This window comes from Nycticebus coucang, chromosome 2, assembly GCF_027406575.1.
Source record: "Nycticebus coucang isolate mNycCou1 chromosome 2, mNycCou1.pri, whole genome shotgun sequence".
Classification (NCBI taxonomy): Eukaryota; Metazoa; Chordata; class Mammalia; order Primates; family Lorisidae; genus Nycticebus; species Nycticebus coucang.
In genome coordinates, this window is record NC_069781.1 from 44,705,589 (window position 1) to 44,728,845 (window position 23,257).

The window sequence follows — 23,257 nt, forward strand, 5'->3', positions numbered from 1 at the left end:
CATTCACTTATTCACTCATCAACCAACTCATTCAATCATTATCCATTCACCTAGTAGTTATTAAGCATCCACTGTATGCCAGGTTCTAATATGACAGCTAAAGAAGAACCACGGTTCAATTGGTTCTCACTCCCAAAGGTCTCTGTATAGGACATGAGATAAATAAAGACATAAATTCACCAAACAAACCAGAATCTAGTGACTCTATGAGTAGGACAAAGTGTTGTCAGACTCAAAGCAGTGAAACTGAAGTTTGATCAATAGCTATGTCCTTTGGTTGCTTCTTCCACACAACTCTGTTGGAGCTCAGTGACTGTGAAAACTGAGCACTCCATATAAATTCCTAACTGGCAGAAAACAATTTCATGTGGCTTGCTCACAGCTGGAGCCAGAGAATCAACATTACTCCTCAGTATCAGCTTGCAGACTGCAAAGCCTAGTGATAAGCACAAGAGCCCTTGCCATTATTATTCAAGTACCTGGCATGTACCAAGTACTAACAATGTAGTAGACTCCACAGTACACAGGGGAGAAGACTAAGTTCTGGCCTCAAATGCTCACAGCTGGCTTGTAATCTGATAATTGTGCATGACAAACCTCAGACCATAACTCTGAAAATAGCATGACTATAATCATAACAAAATGGAACAGCCATTGGCAAAATTTGTTTTCTAGTTATCACTTCCAGAGGGAATTCCATAACACCACTACACGAAGGGAGAAAAAAATTCTTTCAACTCTCTGCTGCTAAACCTCAAAATTATCATCATCTGCATCCATCCTTTCTCCTCTCCTGTTACAAAGAGTTCCTCCTCCTGTCCACAACTGATCCATTTCCATCTCCTCAGAGACTAGCTCTAGTCATTATTTAATCTTTCTTCTTTCTTTCTTTCTTTATTTATTTTTGGAGATAGAATCTCACTATGTCGCCCTGGATAGAGTGCCGTGGTGCCACAGTTCATAGCAACCTCAAACTCTTGGACTTAAGCGATTCTCTTACCTCAGCCTCCCAAGTAGCTGGGACTACAGATGCCCACCACAACACCTGGCTATTTTGTTGTTGTTATAGTTGTCATTGCTGTTTTAGCTGACCCAGGCTGGTTTCAAACCATTGTGCTACAGGCGCCAAGACATTAATCTTTCTTCTTAATCATCAACTTCTTTCTCTATCTGGGGCCCTTCCCTGTAGCACTTAGTATATTCAATTTTTATTTTCAGCTTTAAAAAAAAAATCCTAGTCTATATGATCTTTACTGCCTTCTTAGCTCAATTCAGTCTAGCTTTTACCTCTGAAATTGTTTTTTCCAAGGTCTCTAATAATTTTCTAGTTATTAAATCTAATGGCTATGTCTGGGTGCTTATCTTCACTGACACCTTAGCAGCATAACACATCACACAGCTAACCACACTAGAAACACAGTCTTCCTTTAGCTTCTGGGACATTATTTTTCCTTGTCTTATTTTTCTGGTTACTCTTCCTTATTCTCTATTTTTTACTTCTTCTGTACAAATCCTAAATGCTGGTATTCCTCCCAGAAGTCTTTCCTGATTGCCCCAGAATCAGTGTCAGAATCCCCTCTCACATGTTTCCATAGCATCCAAGGCTAGCTCCCTCACCACATTTCATTATTCACTCAGTATCATTCATTGAGAGCTTTTGGCATGATGGCCACTGTGTTAGGAGCTGAGAATATAGATTTAAGCAGAGACATTCACAGGCCTTGCTCTTGAGGAGCTCACAGTCTAATGGGAGAGACATACAATAATCACATAATTACACAAGTAAGTGAATAATTACAAACTGTGATGCCTGCTATGGAAAAAAGGAACATAGAACAATAAGTCTGTATAATAGAAGACACTTAACCCTATCTTCAATAAAAAGGTAGGGAGCATTGGAGTGGGTTGTGGGGGTTGACTTTTGGGCTAAAATCTTAGGAGTAAGTATGTGGGAAGGAGGGCGTGAAGAGTGTTCCAGAAAGAGAGGATAGCAAATAAAACTGAAATATAGAAATACTGGGGGAAGAGTAGTACAAGTTAAAGTTTAGAGATCCAGATGGGTCTCAGCTCATATGGGCCCCTGAAGGGTTATCTAAAAATCTGGTTCCTATCCTAACAGCAATGGGTGATCACTGAAGTGTTGTCAGTGGGAGATGGCATAATCAGATTGGCAGTTTGAAAAGATCACTCTTGATGCAGTACAGAGAATGGATTGGAAAGGGTATGAGAGGTTGAGGTCGTTACCAGGCTATTACAACATTCTGCATGAGAGATGATTGTAGATTCAGGTATGGAGGTAGAAGTAAATATGAAAAAAGTGGTTTGAGTTGCGAGATATTTAGTAGGTAAAGGGGTAAAAGAGCATATCTAGGGCTTGAGGACGACAGGAGAAGGGTCACAAGACTGAGGATATCTTATTTTGGACATCTAGAAACACAACTTCCCCATGGATTCTGCTCACCTCCTGTCCTTTCTTCCATGGATTCCAGACCTCATCATCTGGAATCCATCCAGACTCAAAATCTCTGAATCACCCAAGATTCTTTTCTGACCTTGTGCCCAATCCTGATCACTTCCCCCTAGTCACCTTTCATCTAGATCAATATTTCTGAAAGTATTGCTTCAAAGGGGCCTGGTGAGAGACTATAAAATAGTCCAAAACACAAGCCTTTTCTTTGGCTTTTACAGATGAATGATGTAGAATTCCAGACTTTGATTTTTTTTTTTTATGGTAACCAACTGAGTTATAAAGAGGTACTAAAATTTGTTAGTCATAAACTAAAATTAGCTTTTAACTGGAGTTGACAGAAGACTCTAATTCGGTTTTCTACTAAGAAGTCTGGCTGCCAGGCAATGTTTGGCAATGCTGCAAAGCTCCTCCTGCACATGCAATCAGTGGCATTCTCATAATTTTCAGGAAGGACACTTTGTTATTGGGGCATTACCAGTGATGTTTTGAGCTAGTCATGGTTTATGGTCCCTGAAATTCACGCATTTTAATTATAAATTATGAGTTATAGAGTTCCATCATTACTCATTTTACTAGTCCATGGGTTATTTGATTAATTCTAAGGGGTAGAGGAATTTACCTCTCTGACCTTATCTCCTGCCTCTTTCTCCACCCTTCCTTGCTAATCCAGAACGTGTGTAGTAGACTCCCATCTCAGAGACTTTATACTTGCTATGCCATCTGTCTAGTATGCTTCCGCCACATACACAGATATTGCATAGCCAGCTCTTTCATTTCCTTTGGGTTCTTGTTCAAATGTCCCCTTTGTGAGGCCCTCCCTGACCACCTGGTTGCCTGAACTTCTTAGTCTACTTCCCTGATTTATTTTTCTTCTTGTCACTATTACTATCTGATATACTATATGTTTTACTTATTTGTTTATTCAAAATTTACCTCCAACTAAAAGATAAGCTCCATGAGAACAGGGACTTTTTTCTTTTTTTTTTGAGATAGTCTCACTATGTTGCCCTCAGTAGAGTGTGGTGTCACAACTCACAGCAACCTCAAACTCTTGGGCTTAAGCAATTCTCTTGCCTCCGCCTCCCAAGTAACTGGGACTACAGGCACCCGCCACAACGCCCGGCTATTTTTTGTTGCAGTTTGGTGGCACTCCCCACCAATCTCCCCATTCAGGTATATTTCACCTTCCTATCTTTCAAACACACTCAGATGAAAATTTCCAAAGAATATCTCAGGCAATCAGGATTCATATTCAATTCATTTTCCCAGAACTTAATATACTACACGTATTGTGGTAGGTATAGGGGAATCAACAACGAACAAGTCAGACATGATCCTTGCCATAACAGAGTTATAGTCTAGTAGAGATACCAACCTATATCACCCTATTCTGCCACCACAAAAGGGACTTAATCATTGTAGGAGAATAAGAAGGTCAAGCTGAGACTTTAAGTATGGCTAGGAGATGGAAGGGATTTGTGGCAGGGGAAAGTAGAAGAGATGGCAGCAGACAGAAAAGATCGTACCAGGCAGACAGAAGAAACAGGCAGTTTCAAAAGCCTAGAGGAGAAAGAGAGTGTGTATATCACTTCTAGGAAGTGATGGAAGTTCAGTTTGCTGGGAATGCAGAATTTTCACAGAGCAATAGGGAGAACTAAATAAGGATGAATAGCAAAGGCTAGACCATGCAGGGCCTTGCAGGCCATACCTAGCAAATTGGACATTTGGGACTTTATCCTGAGAGTAGCAGGAAGCCACTAAAAAGTCTGATCAGTGCAGTGATAGAGTTTAAACTTTTATTCTATTTACATGAATATATTTTAAACTCTTCCCTATTCCCTAACAAACTCATCCATAACCTTCCCTTAACTCGGCAGACATCCAAGTCCTTCTTGCCTCCTCCCTAAAGCCTTACTGTTACTTCATGCCATCTTCCCTTACCTTTATTTACCTGTGTCCTGTCTCCCTCATTGAACTGAGCTCCCAGAGGAGAGGGACAACTTCTCAAATACCTCTAGGTTATCTCATACCCAATTAGCACTGACCCAAACTGGGCTTCACTGAGACAAGAGAATGATGAAGTACACAACCCAGTCTTTTTTCTCAGACCCACAGATGCCAGTAGTTAGGCTGTACTACCCTTCCCTCCAGGGGGCAGTGCTGAAGTGTTCAGAAACAGTTAACGCAGGCTTCTCTGCTTAACTCTCTGCTGTCACCTCTCTGTTCTCAGTGTAACTAGTCTCCAGTATTTCTCTTAATGGGCTGGAAAAACTCATCCTCAAGCTTGTTCAAGCTTCAAGTTACTAGAAAAGACAAATCTAATCTATAATGACAGAAGGCAGACCAATGGCATGGCAGGGCTGAGCCAATAGGGAGAACTGACCTGGATGAAGAACAGGGAACTTCTTGGGATAAAGTACCCTGCATCTTGATTGTGGTGGTGGCTCACAAGTATATATATTTGTCAAAACTTGTCAACATGTACAACTAGAATGTTCCATTTTATTGTAATAAACCAGACTTAAATACTGTTGCTTTAAAAACAAACTGCCTGTAAATAAAGGGTCAGTAGGCCCCAGTACAGCACATGAACTTTGAAACACATCTCAACCCCAACTAAGGCATGACCATATGGGAATAGTAGTTTCCCCATGGCTGCAGAAATCCAAGAAAGATAGGTCCATCTGCTATAGAAGACCAGGTAAAAGAAGCAGAGTCCCAAAGGCTAATATGGAGGAGTACAGACCAAAACAAAGTAAAGTCACAAAAAGCATACACGCAGAAATTTGTTCTTGAAGCTTCAATACACCTAGGCTTGACTGAGGTAAATTTAGACTAAATCAATAGAAGTCCTGCTTTACAGAGCTAGAAACTTCACATTAGCCACAGAGTGATACTTTATTAAGGGTTTGGAAAAAGTGATTCCTGAGGGATTAAGTGGCTTCACCACTGAGAGCTCCTGGAGAAGCTGGGTCTACCTTACCCTACATGGTGATACTGAGGAGGAAATCAGAACTCTGGGTTCCATGGGTTAAGGGAGGGGACTTTTGGGCTTTTTTTGTGAGAAAAGATGACATCTGGCTAGGTGGCAACAAGAACATTATGTTCACAATTTGAACACAATGTTCACATTGACTCACCCAGCAATGTCACAGGAGTGGGCCAGGGGCTCACAGGGGAGAGAGAAATTTAAGGTTCTAGAAATAGTTAGAAGCCAGTGTTTATATCGTCCAGTGTGTGAGTGTGTGGAGGGAGAGGCGGGGACGGGGATAGAAAAAGAACCTCTCTCTTCTTCCTCTTTGCTGACCCCTCTCTCTTCACAAGTCTTCCAGCACAGAAACTCTAAACCAGATTCCTACATATAATCTGTCCTGTGTCTCCTGTACAGTTTTCTTGCACCCCATCTGTGGGATCTCAAAAGGCAAGGCCTATGTCCCCTACTTTGTCCGGCTTTGAGCACACAGCAAAAGATTGGACAAATAGCTCCTTAAGGACAAGAATGTGAAGACAATGAGGAATGGAACTGGTAGGAGTGGGCCTGGGGGGCATTAAAGAGGATGGACTCGTCAGGATGAGTATGTGGAGCAAGTGGAATGAGGGGATGGGAGCGGTGAGGTTAGAAGAGTAGGAAAGAGTTTAGAAACAGTGGGTTAAAAGTAATGTGGGAGATGGAGCCAGGATCAGTGAGGGAGAGCAGTTCAGAGTCACAAGTCAGTGGGCATGGAGGCCAGAGGTCACAAGAGAGAGAGGTTGGGGTTCAATAAAGAAAACATCAAAGATCAGAAGACGTATTATCAATGGTGATGATAATGGCGGCGGAGGTCAGAGGTCAGCAGGAGAGGGCAGGTGGGGCAGTGCGTTACCTGCCTACGAGTCTGTTTAGGGGGCATCTTCGCAGAAGCAGAAATCTCAACCCCTGGAGAGCCTGCAAAACGCTCCCTTGCCTGAGGACAAGAAATGTGTCCGTCAGCTCGACCACGCACAGGAAAACTGAACTCTCTTCCACTTCAATTCCCAGTCGCAGGGGTTCTTTGGGGACAGCAGTCGCGGTGGGTCCGGGTGCCCTTGCAGTATAGAGTCAACTCCTCCCTGACGCGGTTACCCAGCAACCGATGGGCTGCCCAGGCGCAGGCGCCTCTAGCGGTCCTGGCGAGGAGGCGGGGCTGGGCGCGCGGCAAGCTTCAGTCTACACTAAGCCCCGCCCTTCAGGATAACACCACCCACTGCCGCCCTCATTCGGGTCTCCGGCTTGTGGGAAGGGCTGGGGCACCCAGGCACCGCCTCCTCATGTATAATGCAGGATCCGGGCGGTGTCCCGGACCCGGAAGTGGAGTTGCCGAGTCACCGCAGTGGCTGAGCTGCTGACAGGAGGCGGCGGCGGAGTAGGAGGCGAGGCGAGACCGGCGGCTCTGCTCCGCCATAGCCGCGGTAGCGCCAAGGCAGCCCACAGAGCCACGCCGGCCTCAGCCACTCTGCGAACCTCTCGCCCCCCGCCCACCCGTCTAACCGCCCGGCCGCCTGCCCGGCCGCCTGGTCTGTGGCGGCCTAGTCTGCACCACCCTCAGGGCTCCTGGGGCCGCCGCCCCGCGCGGTCCCATTGGCGTCCCCGGCCGCGCCCGGCCCCTGGCCCGCTCGCCTGCCGGCACCATGATGGAGGAGATCGACCGGTTCCAGGTGCCCACCGCGCACTCGGAGATGCAGCCGCTGGTGAGGGGGCGGGCGGCGGGCAGGCCAGGGCCTGGAGGAGGCGCCGCTTGAGGGGGAGGGAGGGAATCTGGCCGTGGGGATTGTGCCGAGGGGGCGCCATCGAATGGGGTAAAGAGAGCTCTGAAAATGCATTGGCAGGTGAGGAGGACTTGTAGGACAAGAAAGCCGTGGGAAAATACACCGGGTGAGAGCAAAGGAACCTTTAAGGGCTGAGGGCGCTGTCGGCTGAGGCAGAGAGCCGTCCAGTGGAAAGGGGGGGCACAATGGTGCACACCGCTAGCGGAGGCCCATACCGGGAGATGGCAAGAGAGCTGTTATAGGGCACCTCAGGCCGTACGCCCAGGGGGCTGATAGGGGACAAGGACGCATTTAGCCATAGAGGCCTGTGATGCTTAGGGCGGGGAGCAGTCAAGCTATGAGAGATTGGAAATAGGATTTTAGAAAAGGAGGGGCCTGCTCGCCTGTCCGCTGGGTATGGATAGGAACACTGGGCCAGATCCAGGCACTCGTCTGGAGGGCACGGGGTCTGTGTAGGACCTGGGAATTCTGTTCTTTTCTGGAGGGAGCGCAGGCGTTCCAGGCTGTGGGTATCTGTACCCAGAAGGAACAGTGCGCGGCAGCGAGACAGAGAAATGGGTGCAGATGCAAGCGCTAGAGAACAGACGGGAGAGGAGGTGGGGCCGCTCTGGAGCCTCCTGTGTCCACCAGTTCGGAAAAGCCCCCATCATCCTAGGCTTACGTGCTTAGAGTCCTTTGCTGGGCGCGGATCCTGCCGCCTGTCAACGGTCCCAGAGTCAGGGAAAAATGATGTCATCCCTGCCGGCAAGGAGGGGAGGGCGACGTTGTGCACCAAGGCTAGGCCTAAGGGAGAATATGCCCGCTGGCCACCTCCTCTGGGGGCTACCTAACTCGCTTGTCTGCCTGGCGACAGGATGAGAGGCGCGGAGGCCTACTCAGCTGATAGAGAGAGAGAGAGAGAGAGAGAGAGAGAGAGAGAGAGAGAGAGAAGGGAGCACTCAGGTTCTGTTCGCATTTTTCCTTTGGAGTCGGAGAGCAGAATTGGAAGGAGGCAGAGTGGATTAGGAACCTGAAAGTGTGGATGCTTTCTTCTCCAAGCTCTACTGGAGCTGAACTCTCCAAGTTCTGAAGCTTTGGAGTTCCCTAAGTCTCCTCCGTGTTAGGGAGGTAGCCAGAAACAGGCTCTACCCTTGACCCCACAACTCCTGTCTGAGAGGTGCATTATGACTTCTGTGCAAGTAGTCTGCTCATTACAGCAGCCACCATGGGCCTTGGCAAGGACCCACCATGGCCTCTATCCCACACCTTTTGGAATATGATAGAGAATCATTAGTAACCACCCAGTAGGAAATAAGTGACTTTCCCCCTTTTGTGACTAGAAACCAAAAACAAAGAAGCTTTATAGAAGTGCACAATGTTAAACTGGAGAGAGAGATGCTCTAAGGCTTTTTCTTAGCCTGATGTCATCATTGGGTTATCTGGGAACCAGAAAATCCTAGAGAGAAATCCATTCCATGAACTTAAAGAAGGACTTTGGGATAGTTAAAGAGAACTTTCCTTTCTGGATTCTCTTTCCAGCCAAACTTGCTTGTTACACTAGATTGCCCTAGATTGTTTCCTGTACCAAGCATCTAATCAAGAACCAAAAAGGGTGGTGGATGAAGGAAGAGGAGGAGATTCAAGTGAGTCAGGAGAAGAAAGCAAAGGGTTAGTTTTCATCTCCTTTCTGGGGTTCCTGAGAAGGGAGTCAATAACTATCCAAGAAAAGGAGAATAGGAATAGGGCCACCAGGCTCTCTTAGTTCTCCTTGGTGCCTCTGTTATTGCCTGAAGTTCTGCATAGAGGTTTGGCTGAGTAGAGGATTCCTAAACTCTTTCTGGTCTGTGTGGCCCTGGAGTAGAAATGCTTATGGCAAAGAAGCACTTAGAAGAGCTGTCCTTCAGACTTTTTTTCTCAAGGGCTAAAGTAGCCCTTGTCTGCAGGAGAATACTTTGTGCAGGTTGAATAAGAGTCTTGTGGAAACATCAATATAGTCACCCCCCTTTAGTGGGTAATATACATTGCCCTACTTCTTGACACTGTCCCCGGGTTGTAGTCTAGAGGTACCCTAAAACTCTTTAAATGCCCTGTGTATTGTTGAGACCAGTAGAATCTTGTGTGGTATTTCTCCAGGAATTTTTTACAGGGGGCATAAGGAATCAAGATAGCATACTATAGAGGTAAAAGGCAGAAGAGAGAGCAAAATGGCTCATTGGGGTATTTGGGTAGATAATGAAAACTAAGATCCTAGGCTCAGACTCAACTGTGACCTGTATCATTTTTGCCATTATTTATTGAGACCTCTAGGTTCTCTCTTCTTTCCTAGACTATTTTCTCATTTATGAAGACAAACTATTTAAAGTTTGAACAATAGCTCCCCACACCACCTTCCAAAGACTATAGAGACCTGATACCATTGATTTGGCAGATTGATTCACCAATTAATTATTGAGCATCTGCCCTATCCGAGATACTACAGTAAGTATTAGGGAAACAGTGATTGGTTAAACAGATGTGGTGCTGTCCTCCTATAGCTCATAGTTCATAAAAAGTTTATTTCCTTACTTCTTCAGTGTGAGGCCCCCTGATGGCAGAGCAGGAGCTGCCTCCTCAAGCCCCAAGGTAATAGGGAATGCTGGTATCAGCATAACCCCTTTGTCAACCAAGCAGTATGGATAGAGGCATGTTACATGGACTCCATCATCAAATAACCCTCTCTAGCTCATACTAGTGGAAAGGATCTAGAGGCCATTCCTTACTTAGACAGATAAATTCTGTGGGGGAGCACATATTTTTAAAAAAAATTATTTACTTGAAAGAGAAACTCAAGCTTGGAGAGGAGGCCTGGGGGAGTGGCAGAAGCTGGGAGAGAAGGCACCGCCAGGATATATGGGTGTTTCCAAGGTGCTAATTAAGCATTAGTTCTCAGCTAGTGGGAGGAAGAGATCTCTGCCCTGTTATTGCTGCTGCTGCTGTCACAACTGCATGGAACCGCCTGTCTGGGATGGGAGTTTGCCTAAAGGGAATGGCTTTCCTCCTTTTCTTATCACACCAATTATTTAATTGGCCTGGCTGCATCTCAGCAGCTGAACCAGGCCTGGGCCTATCTCTGAGAGAGTTCCCCAGGGTCTCCTTATGAAAAAAATAAGAGCTGTTAGAGATCTATCCATTGGGTTTCATTCCTGCTGTTGTCTGTCTCCCAGCCAATCCTGAGTGTTTCTGAGCACAGATACTCCCAAAGAAACTGCCAGGGATGGGCACACTAGGTGTGTCAACTCTGTCTGAGCCATACACCTCACTGATCTAGAGACGCTCCCAACAGCTCAAGACTTTCTGTCGAGCAATTGGGTAAAGTTTGGGCTTTTGTTTGAGTAACAGGGATAGGCTCTCCGGCCTTATTGTCTGCTCTTCTGGTTGGTGCAGCTGCACAGTCTGTATCTTCTTTTTGGCAGCAATTGGAGAGGAAGAAATTTGTTGCAAGAAAAACAAATGGAGCTTTTAAGCACTTAATTGTATCAGGCATCACCCTGCCTCCTATACTCTCAGAGGCAAAAGAGACTTAAAGAATGGCATATGGCACCAGACAGATTCTACACACTTGAGAGAAATGCTAGTCTGGCCTCACTAAAACCAGGTTATCTGTTGTTAACTCTTTTTTTTTTTTATTTTTTTTCTTTTTATTAAACCATAGCTGTGTAGTTGTTAACTCTTTAGTTTATGAGCATTAGCTATGTATCTACTCAGTTCCAGGTATTTGAAGGATACAGACACAAGTGAGATCTCTCTTATAGGTGGCCAGGAGAAGGATGGACTCAAATGGCTACATTAGGGTTTGTAGATACATGTCAGAAAAGAGTGAATATCAATGGAGGTGTTCCTGAGAAAGAGTGACACTTCCCTTAAGAGAAGGTGAACAATGTCAAGGTTCTGACCCTTTGATTACATGAGCTTGGAAAGGAATTTCAGACTCTTATTGCCTTCTGGGAGGAGATGGTCAGGACTGGGCATTAATTCAATGGGTGTACCATAGTGGCTGCTGAAGAAGACAGGCCATTATAAAGATAGCAAGTAGCTGCTATAGAAATTGATCTACATGTATGCACCTTGAATTGCCTCCTTGTAGTCAGATGACTTTTCAATTTAAGGGTGGATTCTTACAGTGAGTCCATGTGGCTTGTGACCCAGCAGTATTCCTCAGGCCCCTGAGGAGAGACATACTTCTTCCTTCCTATATTGCAAACTAAGGATCAGATTTCCTTAGGCCTTTAGCCCCTTGCTACTCATCTCTTCATTCAACAAACACTAAGGAAGAACCTACTCTTCACTAGGCATTGTGCAAGGCTCAGTAACAGAATTTTTCAGTCTGGCTCAGATTGAGGCATTATAGGATAGTGAACAATGCAAGAAAAGTAAGAACCAGGCCCAGTAAGACCAAGGGAAAGCAAGAAGGGCTCTTACCAACTGGTCAGGGAGGACATCACCAAGGAGAGACATTGCTGAACTGGCTGTTAGAAGGGTATTAGTGGCTTAGCAAACTAACAAGATGAGGTAAAAGCAAGAATTCCAGGCAAAGACCATGGAAGAAGAAGCAAAAAGGTGTGTTTGGAATGAATGAAGTGTCATAAATAAGGGACTAACATGATCAAATTTGAGTTTAGGTTATCACTTCACTGGTGGGTGAGGTATTGGAGAAGTTGAGATTAGAGGTTGAAAAACTAATACAGAGATGGGTTTAGTAATCCAGCTAAGAGATGATGAAGGCCTGCACTAAAGCAGAGAAAGAGGAGGGGACAGATACACAGATGGTAATGAAGTGAAATAGGCAGGATATGATACCTGTTTGGAGGTGGGATGAAGAGGTAGGGAGTTAAGGGTGACTCCCAGGTTTGTGGCATGGACACCTGCTTGGAGGAAGAGAATGTCATTACTCAGGAAATTCAAGGGCCTGTGTACCTCTTGTCCTCCGCAACTGCTATAATAGATAAAGCTGCTGTTTTCCTTTGCTTTAAGACCTGGAAAACCAAAGGTCAGAGTGACACTGCCCCCACAGCATTAAAAGGGCTGCTGAGAAATGTGTATACCTGCCAATGAATACTTTTCTTCTACAACCCGCTTATAATGAATGCAAGAGAATTAGTGGAACCAAGGAGCCATAGTGGGTTTTTGTTGTTTTTCTCTTTCCAGCAGTACTTTTTGAAAGAAAAATAAAATCATTTATGGTCTGAGTATTTTATGTCGCAGATTCTGGCCTGACCTTTTACCATCATTCTGGCTAAACCTATGGCTTTATTCCTGACTGACTGACTGAGATGGGCCCTTTCACTGATTCCTTCTAGAATGGATCTGTGTGTTACTGCATTACCTGAAGAATGAAAAAGAACATGTGGCTCAGCACCTGTAGCTCAAGTGGCTAAGGTGCTGGCAGGTTTGCATCCAGCCTGGGCCTGCCAAACAACAATGACAACTACAACCAAAAGATAGCCGGGCATTGTGGCGGGTGCCTGTAGTCCCAGCTACTTGGGAGGCTGAGGCAAGAGAATTGCTTAAGCCAGGAGTTGGAGGTTGCTGTGAGCTGTGTGATGCCATGGCACTCTACTGAGGGCAATAAAGTGAGACTCTATCTCTACAAAAAAAAAAAAAGAAAGAAAGAAAAGAAAAGGAAAAGGACATGTACTTCCCTTTTCTGAGCCTTGCCTGAAAAGCTACACTTAGGGTAGAAGCAGCATCCAGGCGACTATCTTCTAGGCAAGGTATGCCAAGGGAGGAGATTTTTGGGGTGAGGTCACTGAGGGTGACTTGGCTTTTCAGAGGTCCCAAGTGTGGCCTCTGCAGGCAGGTGCAGCCATGGTGGCTAGGGTTCAGGCTGATTCATTCCCAACCCCCTGCTGCCTATTGCCCAATGTGAACAGAAATTGAAAACAGTCTTCTTCAGTCAAAATTGATTAGTCTCAGGGACCCTCTCCCCTCCTTGAAAGGGCAGATGGAGCCTTGTGTGTGGAAAGGAATGTGGGGAATTCAGTTTCTTGGGTTTAGTTGCTTTGTGCCTTATATCAGACCTGGGAGAACTGGTAGAGGAAGCCCCAGAGTAGGTGGGAAGAGGAGAATGAGGCTGATACCCAGAGGTGCTGGTTGAAGGAAGCAGGAGGTGTAGCTCAATAGGGTCCCATGTCATTGTTTCATAAGGAGATGCTGGTGAGAATCTGGCTTTCTGGGCAGGAGGAAGGAAGGAAGAAAGGAGGGAAGTGAACCAGTCTGGATCTGGCTCTGCTCTGGAATTCGGAAACTGGCACATGATCCAGGGACCTCACTGGGTGGAACAGCTGAGTGAACTCCTGGACTTCACAGAGGGACTCTGGAGTAGGGAAGTCATTTAGAAAGGAGGCCCAGAGGGTCTGGCCTGGGAGAGGAGGTAGACATGGGCTCATAGGAGTTCCTCACTAGGCTTTAAATTCTCAAGAGCCAGTTCAAGCAAATCTGCACTTAGGTATGTTGTTATTGTTGTTATCAGAGATGTCAAATTGAGGATCAGACAGTTGTGATTATTGACAATCAATTTTAAGTTTCTGTGATGGTGAGGTGAGTGTATGTATAAGTAAGAGGGAACATTGGCTTTGAAGAGTGTTTCCTGAATTGCCGTTCCAGCCCTGAGAAATATAATAAAAGGCCACACTGAGGCAGAAACAAGCCCAGCTATTGTGATTCCTTACCTGGTTTTACCTATTTTGGCTGTTATAAACAGAGTCCACCCTATCTATCTATCTAGAAAAATACCTGAAGGGGAAATTTAACTAAGATTTATTGAACTAACTATATCAAAACTGTGGAGTGAGGACTATATATATGATAGTCACTGTGTAGTTTAAGTCCTGTGTAGTTAACTTAAACATAATTATATATAAGCTATAAATGATTTATAGTTCCCATATTAATTTCCAATTTTATCCTTATAAAGCAACTGTGAAGCCTTCAGCCAACCATGGCTTAGACTAGCATTTCTTATAGTATATTGTTAGGAATATTGATCCTTCGGGATACTTCATGGAGAAAAAGAAGGCTCCATAGATAAATTCCTTTGTGAAACACTACACACTCTACCCACGGTCCTCAAACTTTTTAAACAGGGGGCCAGTTCACTGTCCCTCAGACCGTTGGAGGGCCGGACTATAGTTTAAAAAAAAAAACTATGAACAATTCCTATGTACACTGCACATATCTTATTTTGAAGTAAAAAAACAAAACGGGAACAAATACAATCACACCGCCTCATGTGGCCTGCGGGCTGTAGTTTCAGGACCCCTGCATCCCATCACAGTGTCCACCAAAATTTTAAAAGCTCTGAGAAGTCCTACAGTAAAGGAACCTTTTCATCTTTGTTTAATTCAATGTTTCTCAAGCTTATTTAACTCTAGAACCCTTTTTTCATGTCATATTCATTAACACAAATCAGAACCAATGCATTTCCTGCACTATTCTTTGGAAAATTTTGGTTTAGAAAATTGGTTAGAAATTATTCTCTATTCTGATTCATCCTAGAATTCTATTCTTCCAATTCTTTTGAGCCTTTTGTATGACTCACACTATTTTGCCCTATGTTAGTGTCTAACGGGATATTGCGAATTTGTTTCAGGGTCTGAACTTGTTGCCATCAGTAGATAAGGTCTTAGTGAACTTGGATCAGATATACAAACAAATACTAAGTGCTTCATTTTTCTCATCATATTTATAAAGGGGTTTTACTTCCCTCGTGTCCCTTTACTGAATCTTGATTTGGTGCTTAACTTATTATTCTTGGATGGCTTTATGGAGGTATGATTTATATACCATATACTTTATTCATTAAGTACTTTACATTTAATCCTGGTGTGGATATCCCATCGCTTAATTCTATTTTTCTTTTTTACCTGTAAGCTATGCCGTCCTTTTGTGTTCTATCAAGCAGTAGAGAAGATAAAGACTATAGTCCAAATTTGTCAGGAAGAATCCCATCTCAATTGGGATATAAGATGAAAAACTAATTCCCATATTACGGAATCAATATTTCCTCCACAGTATCAATAAATGTCCCCACTGTTCACAACAGCTCAATAGGCATTCTTACATATCATTTTATACCCTCCTGCTCCATAGGTTACATATAGCTTAGGTGATAAACATGTTTTATCCCATATGCCAATGCCTAGTGATCAGTAGTAGGTGCCTGGAGCATTGAGTTAAGATGGATTCTGAAGCATAGTCTTGGTTCCATGAAAAAAAGTAACATGGTTAACTTTCCATGTCTGTCATGGTCTTCAGCAGGGGGAATAGCCTTTCTAGTGTTCCGCTTGCCATCCTGGAAGCCTTGAATCATCATAGTTATCCTGGACAAAGAACATAGGAAGGGGAAATTCTTGGGGATGTTAGCCAGCTCAGCAATCTGTTTTACTGAGGGGCTGGAGTCTTACAATATGGCTCCTTAAAAATGAAAAGAGAAAACTGATGTTTCCTACCCTGCTCTTCAGCATTGGTTTTTGAAGTATTGAATTAATAGAAAGTTAAGTATCCTTTGGAAATAGATAGGCCAGATGAACGGAAGTAACTTTGACTCTGCTGAGCAGATAAGAAGGGGAAAGAGGCAGATTCAGGAAAGACCTCATGAATATCATATGAGTGGTTGCCCACACTTAAAATGAAATCAGAGGTCATTGACCAAAGGCACAAGAAGTAATAGGCTATGAGAAGAGACCCTTAAGCCAGAAGTTAACTGAAGATGAAAGGCCCCACCACAGGTTACACAGCCTTAGCACTTTTCCCCAGGCTACTAAACAGGCCCTGTTTTTTCCTTCTACTGTTTCCTTAGAGACTGGTTTCAAAATCCCCAGTCATCCTAGCTGTCCCAGTGGAGTTTTTTTTTTTTTAGACAGAGTCTCAAGCTGTCGCCCTCAGTAGAGTGCTGTCACATCACAGCTCACAGCAACTTCAAACTCTTGGGCTTAAGCAATTATCTTGCCTCAGCCTCCCAAGTAGCTGGGACTACAGGTACTTGCAACAACCCCCGGCTATTTTTTGATTGCAGTTGTCATTGTTGTTTAGCAGGCCCGGACTGGGCTCGAACCTGCCAGCCTCGCGGTATGTGGCTGGTGCCCTACTCACCAAGCCCCAGTAGAGTTTCTTACCCTTCACAGTGGACACAGACCTCTGGTGTAATCTGACCAACACAGATTACTGTGGGGCTGCCACTATCTACAGTATTGATATTGTACTTCTATTATTGTCAGATGAGATTTCATTATCATATTTAATAGCAATAACTATTATTATATTAAACTTGGAATATATCTAAAATCTATTTGTCCATAGACAAATTCCTTTGGAAAACACTACATACAAAGGGTGGTAGCCTTTTCATTACCAGTGTAAAATCAAGGCAAGAACCTGGAATCACATCTTGACCTAGGCTGTCTGCTAATACAGGTCAGGATCCACTGGAGCTAGTGAGATTGTCATTTCATGCTTATTAGAATCTTCACCATATGTATATAATAAAACGCTTATTCTCAGAAGCGTAATAAACATGTTTTTAGGTGATAAACATGTTTTATCCCATATGCCAATGCCTAGTGATCAGTAGTAGATGCTTCTACTACTGATGATGAATTCAGCAAAGTACAATTTAAAGAGGAATCTAGGTGAGGCTGTGTGATTGGGTAGGCTAGGATAGACCTACAAAGAGACCTAGTGCTTGACTAGACAGAAAGCTTAATGTAAGTCCACTGTGTAATGTAGCCACCAGAAAAGCTAGTGCTGTTGGACTTCATTAATAGAAATATAGACTTCAGGTCCTAGGAGGTGATAATCTTACTCTGCCATATTCTGCGCTGGTCAGCACTATGTGAAGTCCTACTTTCTATGCTGATACCATCCTTCAAGAGAAAGAGTGAGTAGAATAATGAAAAGAGTCAAAATGTCAAAGCCATCTAATACGAAAACAGTTGGAAGGACTGAGTTGTTCAACTGTAAATAAAACAATCTCAGAGAAAGCATTTTAAGGTTTTCAAATGCCTATTGGGTTAGGAGAGGAAAGGTTAGACTTATCTATATTATCTATAGCTTCATAAGGAGGAACCAGGGCCAGTGGATGGGAGCATGGATATGCTCCTATGTCCCATTTCTAGTGTAGCAGTTTTTAAGCTGGGCTAGAGGCCAGAGCACCTGGAACACACATTGCTCCTTGCAAAATGCTACACTCTTCCCAAAGTAGGAGGTAGAAATTATAGTCTAATAGTAAACCTGGCTCTATTATATGTGGGCAATATAAACATGTCCAAAAAATCCACTGTGGTACTTAGCATGAGCAGTACTTCTAGTTTTCTGTTAATATGTGTTTGCCTGGGGCAAGACATGATTGTAAGAGGGACTTTACCTAACAAATGCAATCAGTGTAAACTGGTTTCTTGTACCCTCAATGAATCCCCAACAATAAAAAAAGAAAAATTTAAAGTGGTTATTTGAGGAAAAAACAATTGATAAATTGGGAAACCCATTGGGGGCAAGTATTTATGGGGTAAATGTGGAAGCAAAACAAATTGATTAGTTGCAGTTAAAAAAAAATATGTTTGCCAACCTTTCCTATATTTCAAGACCTGTCACAAAAATGCTATCTTCTTCATACATCCTTATCTTTCCTTCAGTGAGATGTGAGCTCTCCATTTTACCTGTCTCATGGCCCTAATACATTGTCTCTGTGTAAAATTTATGGGTACAGTTGTCTTTTCCCTATCTTAAGTTCCTTTTAAGGCAGATGAAAAGATATTTCCAAAGTTCCTGAACCACCTTGTGAGGTATATTGGGAAAATCATTTTTGTTCATTTTATAGATACACAAGCAGACTCCCAGAAAGTTAAATGACTTGGCCATTACCTGACTGGAGGTTGGCGTGGCCTTGACTAGGAGCCAAGTGTCCTGACTTCCAGGCCCCACAATATTTCTTTCACAACTTGGGAAATTAAGTTCTTATACATTAAGCTTGAAATTCTCCACTGGCTTTTCAGGAATCTATACTAGCCAGCTTTCTTTCTTGTAGGTTCAGCCTTTCATCTCCTTCCATCTACTGGCACCTCGAGGCTTCCTTGCCTCTTAAGATTCCTCTCTTCTACTGCACTCTTACTCATTCTTTGAGGATCAGTGTAACTCTTCTTCTCCAGGAATCCTGCCCTGACTATTCCAGTGAGCTCTCAACCAATCCCAAAGCCTTTATAACCTCTAGCATGTAACTTTGTATCTACAATATTATGGTTTGGGTGTCCACTTTAATACTCTAAGTCTTGTCACCCCAACTTCCCTTTGATCTCCTTGACAAATAGCTTCTGACCCCAGAACTTACAGTCTGGCTGAAGAAAAGACTTGCTCTCATGAAAAAGAACTACAGAATAATACTGCTGACTCCTTTAATGATGAGTAAGAGTGGGGAGGAGGTTGGAAAGCTATTCTAAGGAAGGGAACAGTAGAGACCCAAAAGTGGGATGAGTAGGTGGGAGTGAGTGGAGTAGAAGATACACATTAAGGAATTATGGGAGATTCAGGGGGATACAGGGATGGGGCATTCATTCATTATTCAAAAAACATCTTTTGAGCACCTTCTATATCCAAGACACTGAACCAGACACAGGGAATAAAATGATGAATAAAGTAAACATATTTCCTGCTTTTATGAGCCAGCAGTCCAGTGGAAGAAAGGATACTAAACAAAGCACACAAACAAAATTACAAACTGTGACAAGTGATAGAAAAGTCAAGAACAAGCTAGCATGAGAGAAAATAATAAATTCTTCTCTCACATTAGAATGGGAATGTCCAGTAAGGCTCCTGTGAAGAAGTGATGTTTGAGTTCAGACTGCAGGATAAGATGGACCTTGACTACTCTGACAAGGAGCAACTCACTTCTTGCTCCCCATCTGAGTTGGTAATCTGAGTCTCTTACAAATTGGCCTTTCTCTATCCTCTCCCTTGGCAGCATTAGTTAAGTGTTCAGAAGTGAGGGACATAAGAGAGCCAGTTCAGCCCCTCTCACATTGGTAACAAAGCTGATAACTGTGCTTCTGGCTTTGTAGTGGGGCTGGAGAAGCTATTAAGAGAGTTGTGATCTTTAATATTTAACAATGAAAAAACTTAGCTCTGCTGATGAAAAGTTCATACCTGAGTCTTCCAACATTGTATGACTTATACACATATCTCTTAAGAGGTGGGGGAAAAAAATGTTTTGTTTTGTTTTTTTGAGACAGTCTCACTATGTTGCCCTCAGTAGAGTGCTGTGGCGTCACAGCTCACAGCAACCTCAAACTCTTGGACTTAAGTGATTCTCTTGCCTCAGCCTCCCAAGTAGCTGGAACTATGGGCACCTGCCACAACGCCCAGCTATATTTTTGTTGCAGTTGTTTAGCTGGCCAGGGCTGAGTTCGAACCTGCCACCCTCGGTGTATGTGGCTGGTGCCATAGCCACTGTGCTATGGGCGCTGAGCCAAGGTGGAAAAATAATTTGGAGATCTTAGAGGAAAGAAAGAGTCCAAATGTCCTGTTCTTGGTTTGTCGGGCAAGGGGTTCTCCTTACTATAAAAACCAAATATGGAAGCCATTCTGTCTGGTGACAGACCTGCCACTGGTGAGAAAGCCAGTAGTCACACTGGTATGCAGACTGCAGCAGCTGGTGAGAGCGCTGTCCTTGGGCCTCCTGGAAATCATAAAGTTGTTCCCTGAGGATTTTATCTTCCAGAATGTCTTCTCTGCTCTCAGCTGGCCTGTTGCTTCTAGCCCGGGCTTAGAGGAGATCAGAGACTCAGTGAAAGGCCAAATGGAGATAAGGATATGGGGAAGTGGTGGTAGCTAATGGTTTGGAGAAAAGGAGGGAGAATTATGTGAAGTCAGAGGGGGAGACCAAGTTGTAAGGTGGTATTAATGTAGCAAACATTGGCACTAACGGGAACCAGTCAGGAATCAGGATTTGACCATCTGTCAGCCTTCCTATCAGCTTCCTGGTAACCTCATGTTTCACATCCTTCATTTGCTAGCAGCTGAGATAATAGCAAAGAGGCACTCTCAGGAACTGAGCAGATGGGAAGATTAGGATGAACTAGTGAGGGGCACAGGCCTCAGGGCAGGAGCTGTGCATAGTGGTGGTAAGGAGTTGACTAGGTACATCCTAGGTACCATATTTGTTATGACTTTTGCCCAGTCTCCTAATCTCTTTTGGGCTATTTATAAAATAAATAAGATCATTTATGTGAAAATGAACTACAAATTACTGTATTATTTCTGTTCTAGGGGTTGTTGATTTCCTTTTTTTGTCAGTGTTTCCCAAGGGAACTTTTATGGGAGGGGGTGAGAAAGTTTATTTTTCTCATCACCAAATGAGAAAGGGTCCTGGGCCTCTTTGACAGGGTTGTGATAAGACCAGGCTGGAGACAGAAGTGCTCTCTGCTCTCACTGATCCCAGAAGGGGATCACATTGAGAAGCCCCGCCCTGCCCCTTCCACTATGGCAAAGTTCCATTAGCAGAATGGAGCCTTCCTGGAGAACCTCACTATTGATGATAGTGGCCGTGTCTTGCTGCTGTTCCAGTTCTCAAAGATCTTTTGGGGCTCAAGAAACATTAAAAGGTCTGCATTGCTCTTACCCTGCCCACATTAATGGGCTAGAGGAAGCAGATCCAGTCTGCTGTTGTCTTCAAATTTTTAAACATTTTGCCGTGGAAATTTTTAAACATACACAAAGTAGAGAAAAAAGTAAAACAGATCTCCTGTCCTCCTCACCCACCTTCAACAATTAACCATCATAAGGCTAATCTTGTTTCACACGGATCCCACCCACTGGGTTATTTTGAATAATTATTTCATCTATAATATTATAGTATGTTTATCTAAAAATGATCATTTTTAACATAAAAATAATGCCATTATCACACCTAAAAATAATAATTCCTTAACATTATAAAAATTCTACTTGGTTTATTTGACTCTGGCTCACATATTACTTTTGGTTGACATGTATTTTTAATCTGTAGTTCCTTCTATCACTTTTTCTTTTCTTGTAATTTATTTGTTTTTTAAAAAAATACAAATGTAGTCCTTTGTTCCCCAAAGTTTCCCACATTATAGATTTTGTTAATTGTATCCCTGTGGTGTTTTTTTTTTTATCCTATTCTGTCTCTTGTACTTCTGCAAATTGGTAGTTAAGTCTCAAGGTTTGATCAGATTCAGATTCAACTCTTTGTGAGGAATACTTCTGAGGTGTGGTGTATACATCCAATCTTATCTTCTGAGGTGTGGTGTGCAGGAGGCACATGACGTATGCTTGTCCTACTTTTTGTGATGTTCAGATTGATTAGTGCAGTTAGCCTGATCTCTCCATTACAAAAGTTCTCCTTCAGCCTTTCACTTAATGCCTTTAGCAGCTCTTGATAGTCATTGCCTCAGTCCATTATTTCTTTCTTTTTCTTTTTTATTGTTTGGGATTCATTGAGGGTACAAAGAATTAGGTTACACCGATTGCGGTTGTTAGGTAAAGTCCCTCTTGTAATTGTGTCCTTCAGTCTATTATTTCATGAAGAATTTCCTTTACATCTGCACAGCAGAGAACCCTTGTTAATTCTTTGCCTTCATACCCCACAGGTATCAGCTGGTTTCTGACCCTCAAGTCTGTATTTTCTACCACTGCCCTTATCCTGCACCATCATTTCCTTTCTTATGGCTCTAGGGTGTCTTTAGACCTCAGATACTCCACTCTGCTCCTCATTTACAGTCTGTTTCACTGAGTCAGCAGCACCTCCCATCATGAAGCTCCTGGCTCTGCTCTCTGTAAATCCTGCTAAAACCATGCTTGATCCATACTAGAGAGTGGAAGCAACTAGTCTTTTCCTCCTCTGAGAAGGAGTTCAGCAGGAGCTAGATTTATTTAACCTTCCCAGGAATTTCTGAGCAGCCTTTTTCTATGCTGAGGAGGGTCTTTCTTACTGGTTTCCTGAACTTCTTGCTCCAGCCTGGGCCCTGGCAGGGACCCAAGCCTGGTTTCCTGTTTAGCTGGGCTTCAGGCTGGGAGAAGTTGGGGGGAGGGATGAGGCAGGCAGTTCTAGCCCCATTAGATCCTGTTCTCTTTCCAGCCAAGTTAAAAAACAAAAACAAAAAACCAATGAGGGAGCCAGATCCAGTGATGCGTGTCTGTAGTCCCAGCTACTTGGGAGGCTGAGGCAGGAGGATTTCTTAGCCCAGCAGTTCAAGTTGTGTGCTCTGTGATCACACCTGTGAATGGCTACTATACTCCAACCTGAGCAATATGGTGAGACATTGTCTCTAAAAAAACTTTTTTTAAAAAATTAGCAGGCTCACAGGCTTAGAGACCCTACCCATATTCCTCCTTATATCTTTTCTGGCAGCGAAAATCCAGTCTCATTCTGTTTTGGGAAGAGACCCCTAGCCCATAAACCTATGAGGGTTGGAACACAGTTACCACCTTCTGGTATTTTGGCATTCCTGTGCCACCCTAGAATCTCTACTCCTAGTTTCTCTCTTCACAAGGGATAGAATGTAGAGTCTGTACCTCTGTGCCCCAGACAAATACAGTGCATGCACCAAGGGCACTGCAAGGCAGCTAACTAGCAATACACAGAAGTTGAGAGTTGGTTCTTGCAGACCTGTACCTTACTACTCAACCAGATTCATTGCCCACTACTCCAGAGGAAGCCAATAGACTGAGGCAGCTGGGGTTACAGCATAGAAAGAGTTTAATATTGCAGGGTGCCAAGTGAGGAGATAGGAGAAACTTCTCAAATCTATCTCCCCAAGCATTTTTGGGCCAGGATTTGTAAAACTATAGTTTGGCAGACAAAGGGCATTGGGCCTGCTGATTGGCTGAGGATGAATTCATAGGTTTGGAAAGCATAAATTGTCTTCTTATACTGAGTCAGTTCCCAGGTAAAGGGTTGCAAGATGGGTTGAATCAGTTCCTTGGTATGGGTCACTAGTCTGGTTGAGTCAGTTGGTCCACCAGAAGTCAGAA

The 23,257-nt window shown here is 43.7% G+C and overlaps 2 protein-coding genes across 7 annotated transcripts in view; one reads left to right on the plus strand and one right to left on the minus strand.

Annotated features, from left to right (window-relative positions):
- The window catches only part of DNAI1 (dynein axonemal intermediate chain 1), a 66,028-nt gene extending 59,447 nt beyond the window's left edge, over positions 1-6,581 (minus strand). Inside the window, exon 1 of the mRNA XM_053570260.1 lies at positions 6,334-6,581. Within this exon, the coding sequence (XP_053426235.1) occupies positions 6,334-6,360 (27 nt within the window). The 5' untranslated portion in view covers positions 6,361-6,581. The remainder of the gene's footprint in view (positions 1-6,333) is intronic.
- A 217-nt stretch (positions 6,582-6,798) lies between these two features.
- The window catches only part of FAM219A (family with sequence similarity 219 member A), a 56,837-nt gene continuing 40,378 nt past the window's right edge, over positions 6,799-23,257 (plus strand). For 4 of the 6 annotated variants that reach the window (XM_053570286.1, XM_053570296.1, XM_053570315.1 and 1 more), the window contains exon 1: positions 6,799-7,177. In XM_053570286.1, coding sequence (XP_053426261.1) covers positions 7,118-7,177 — 60 coding nt within the window. In that variant the 5' untranslated portion in view covers positions 6,799-7,117. The remainder of the gene's footprint in view (positions 7,178-23,257) is intronic. The other 2 variants (XM_053570301.1, XM_053570310.1) reach the window with 1 other exon arrangement.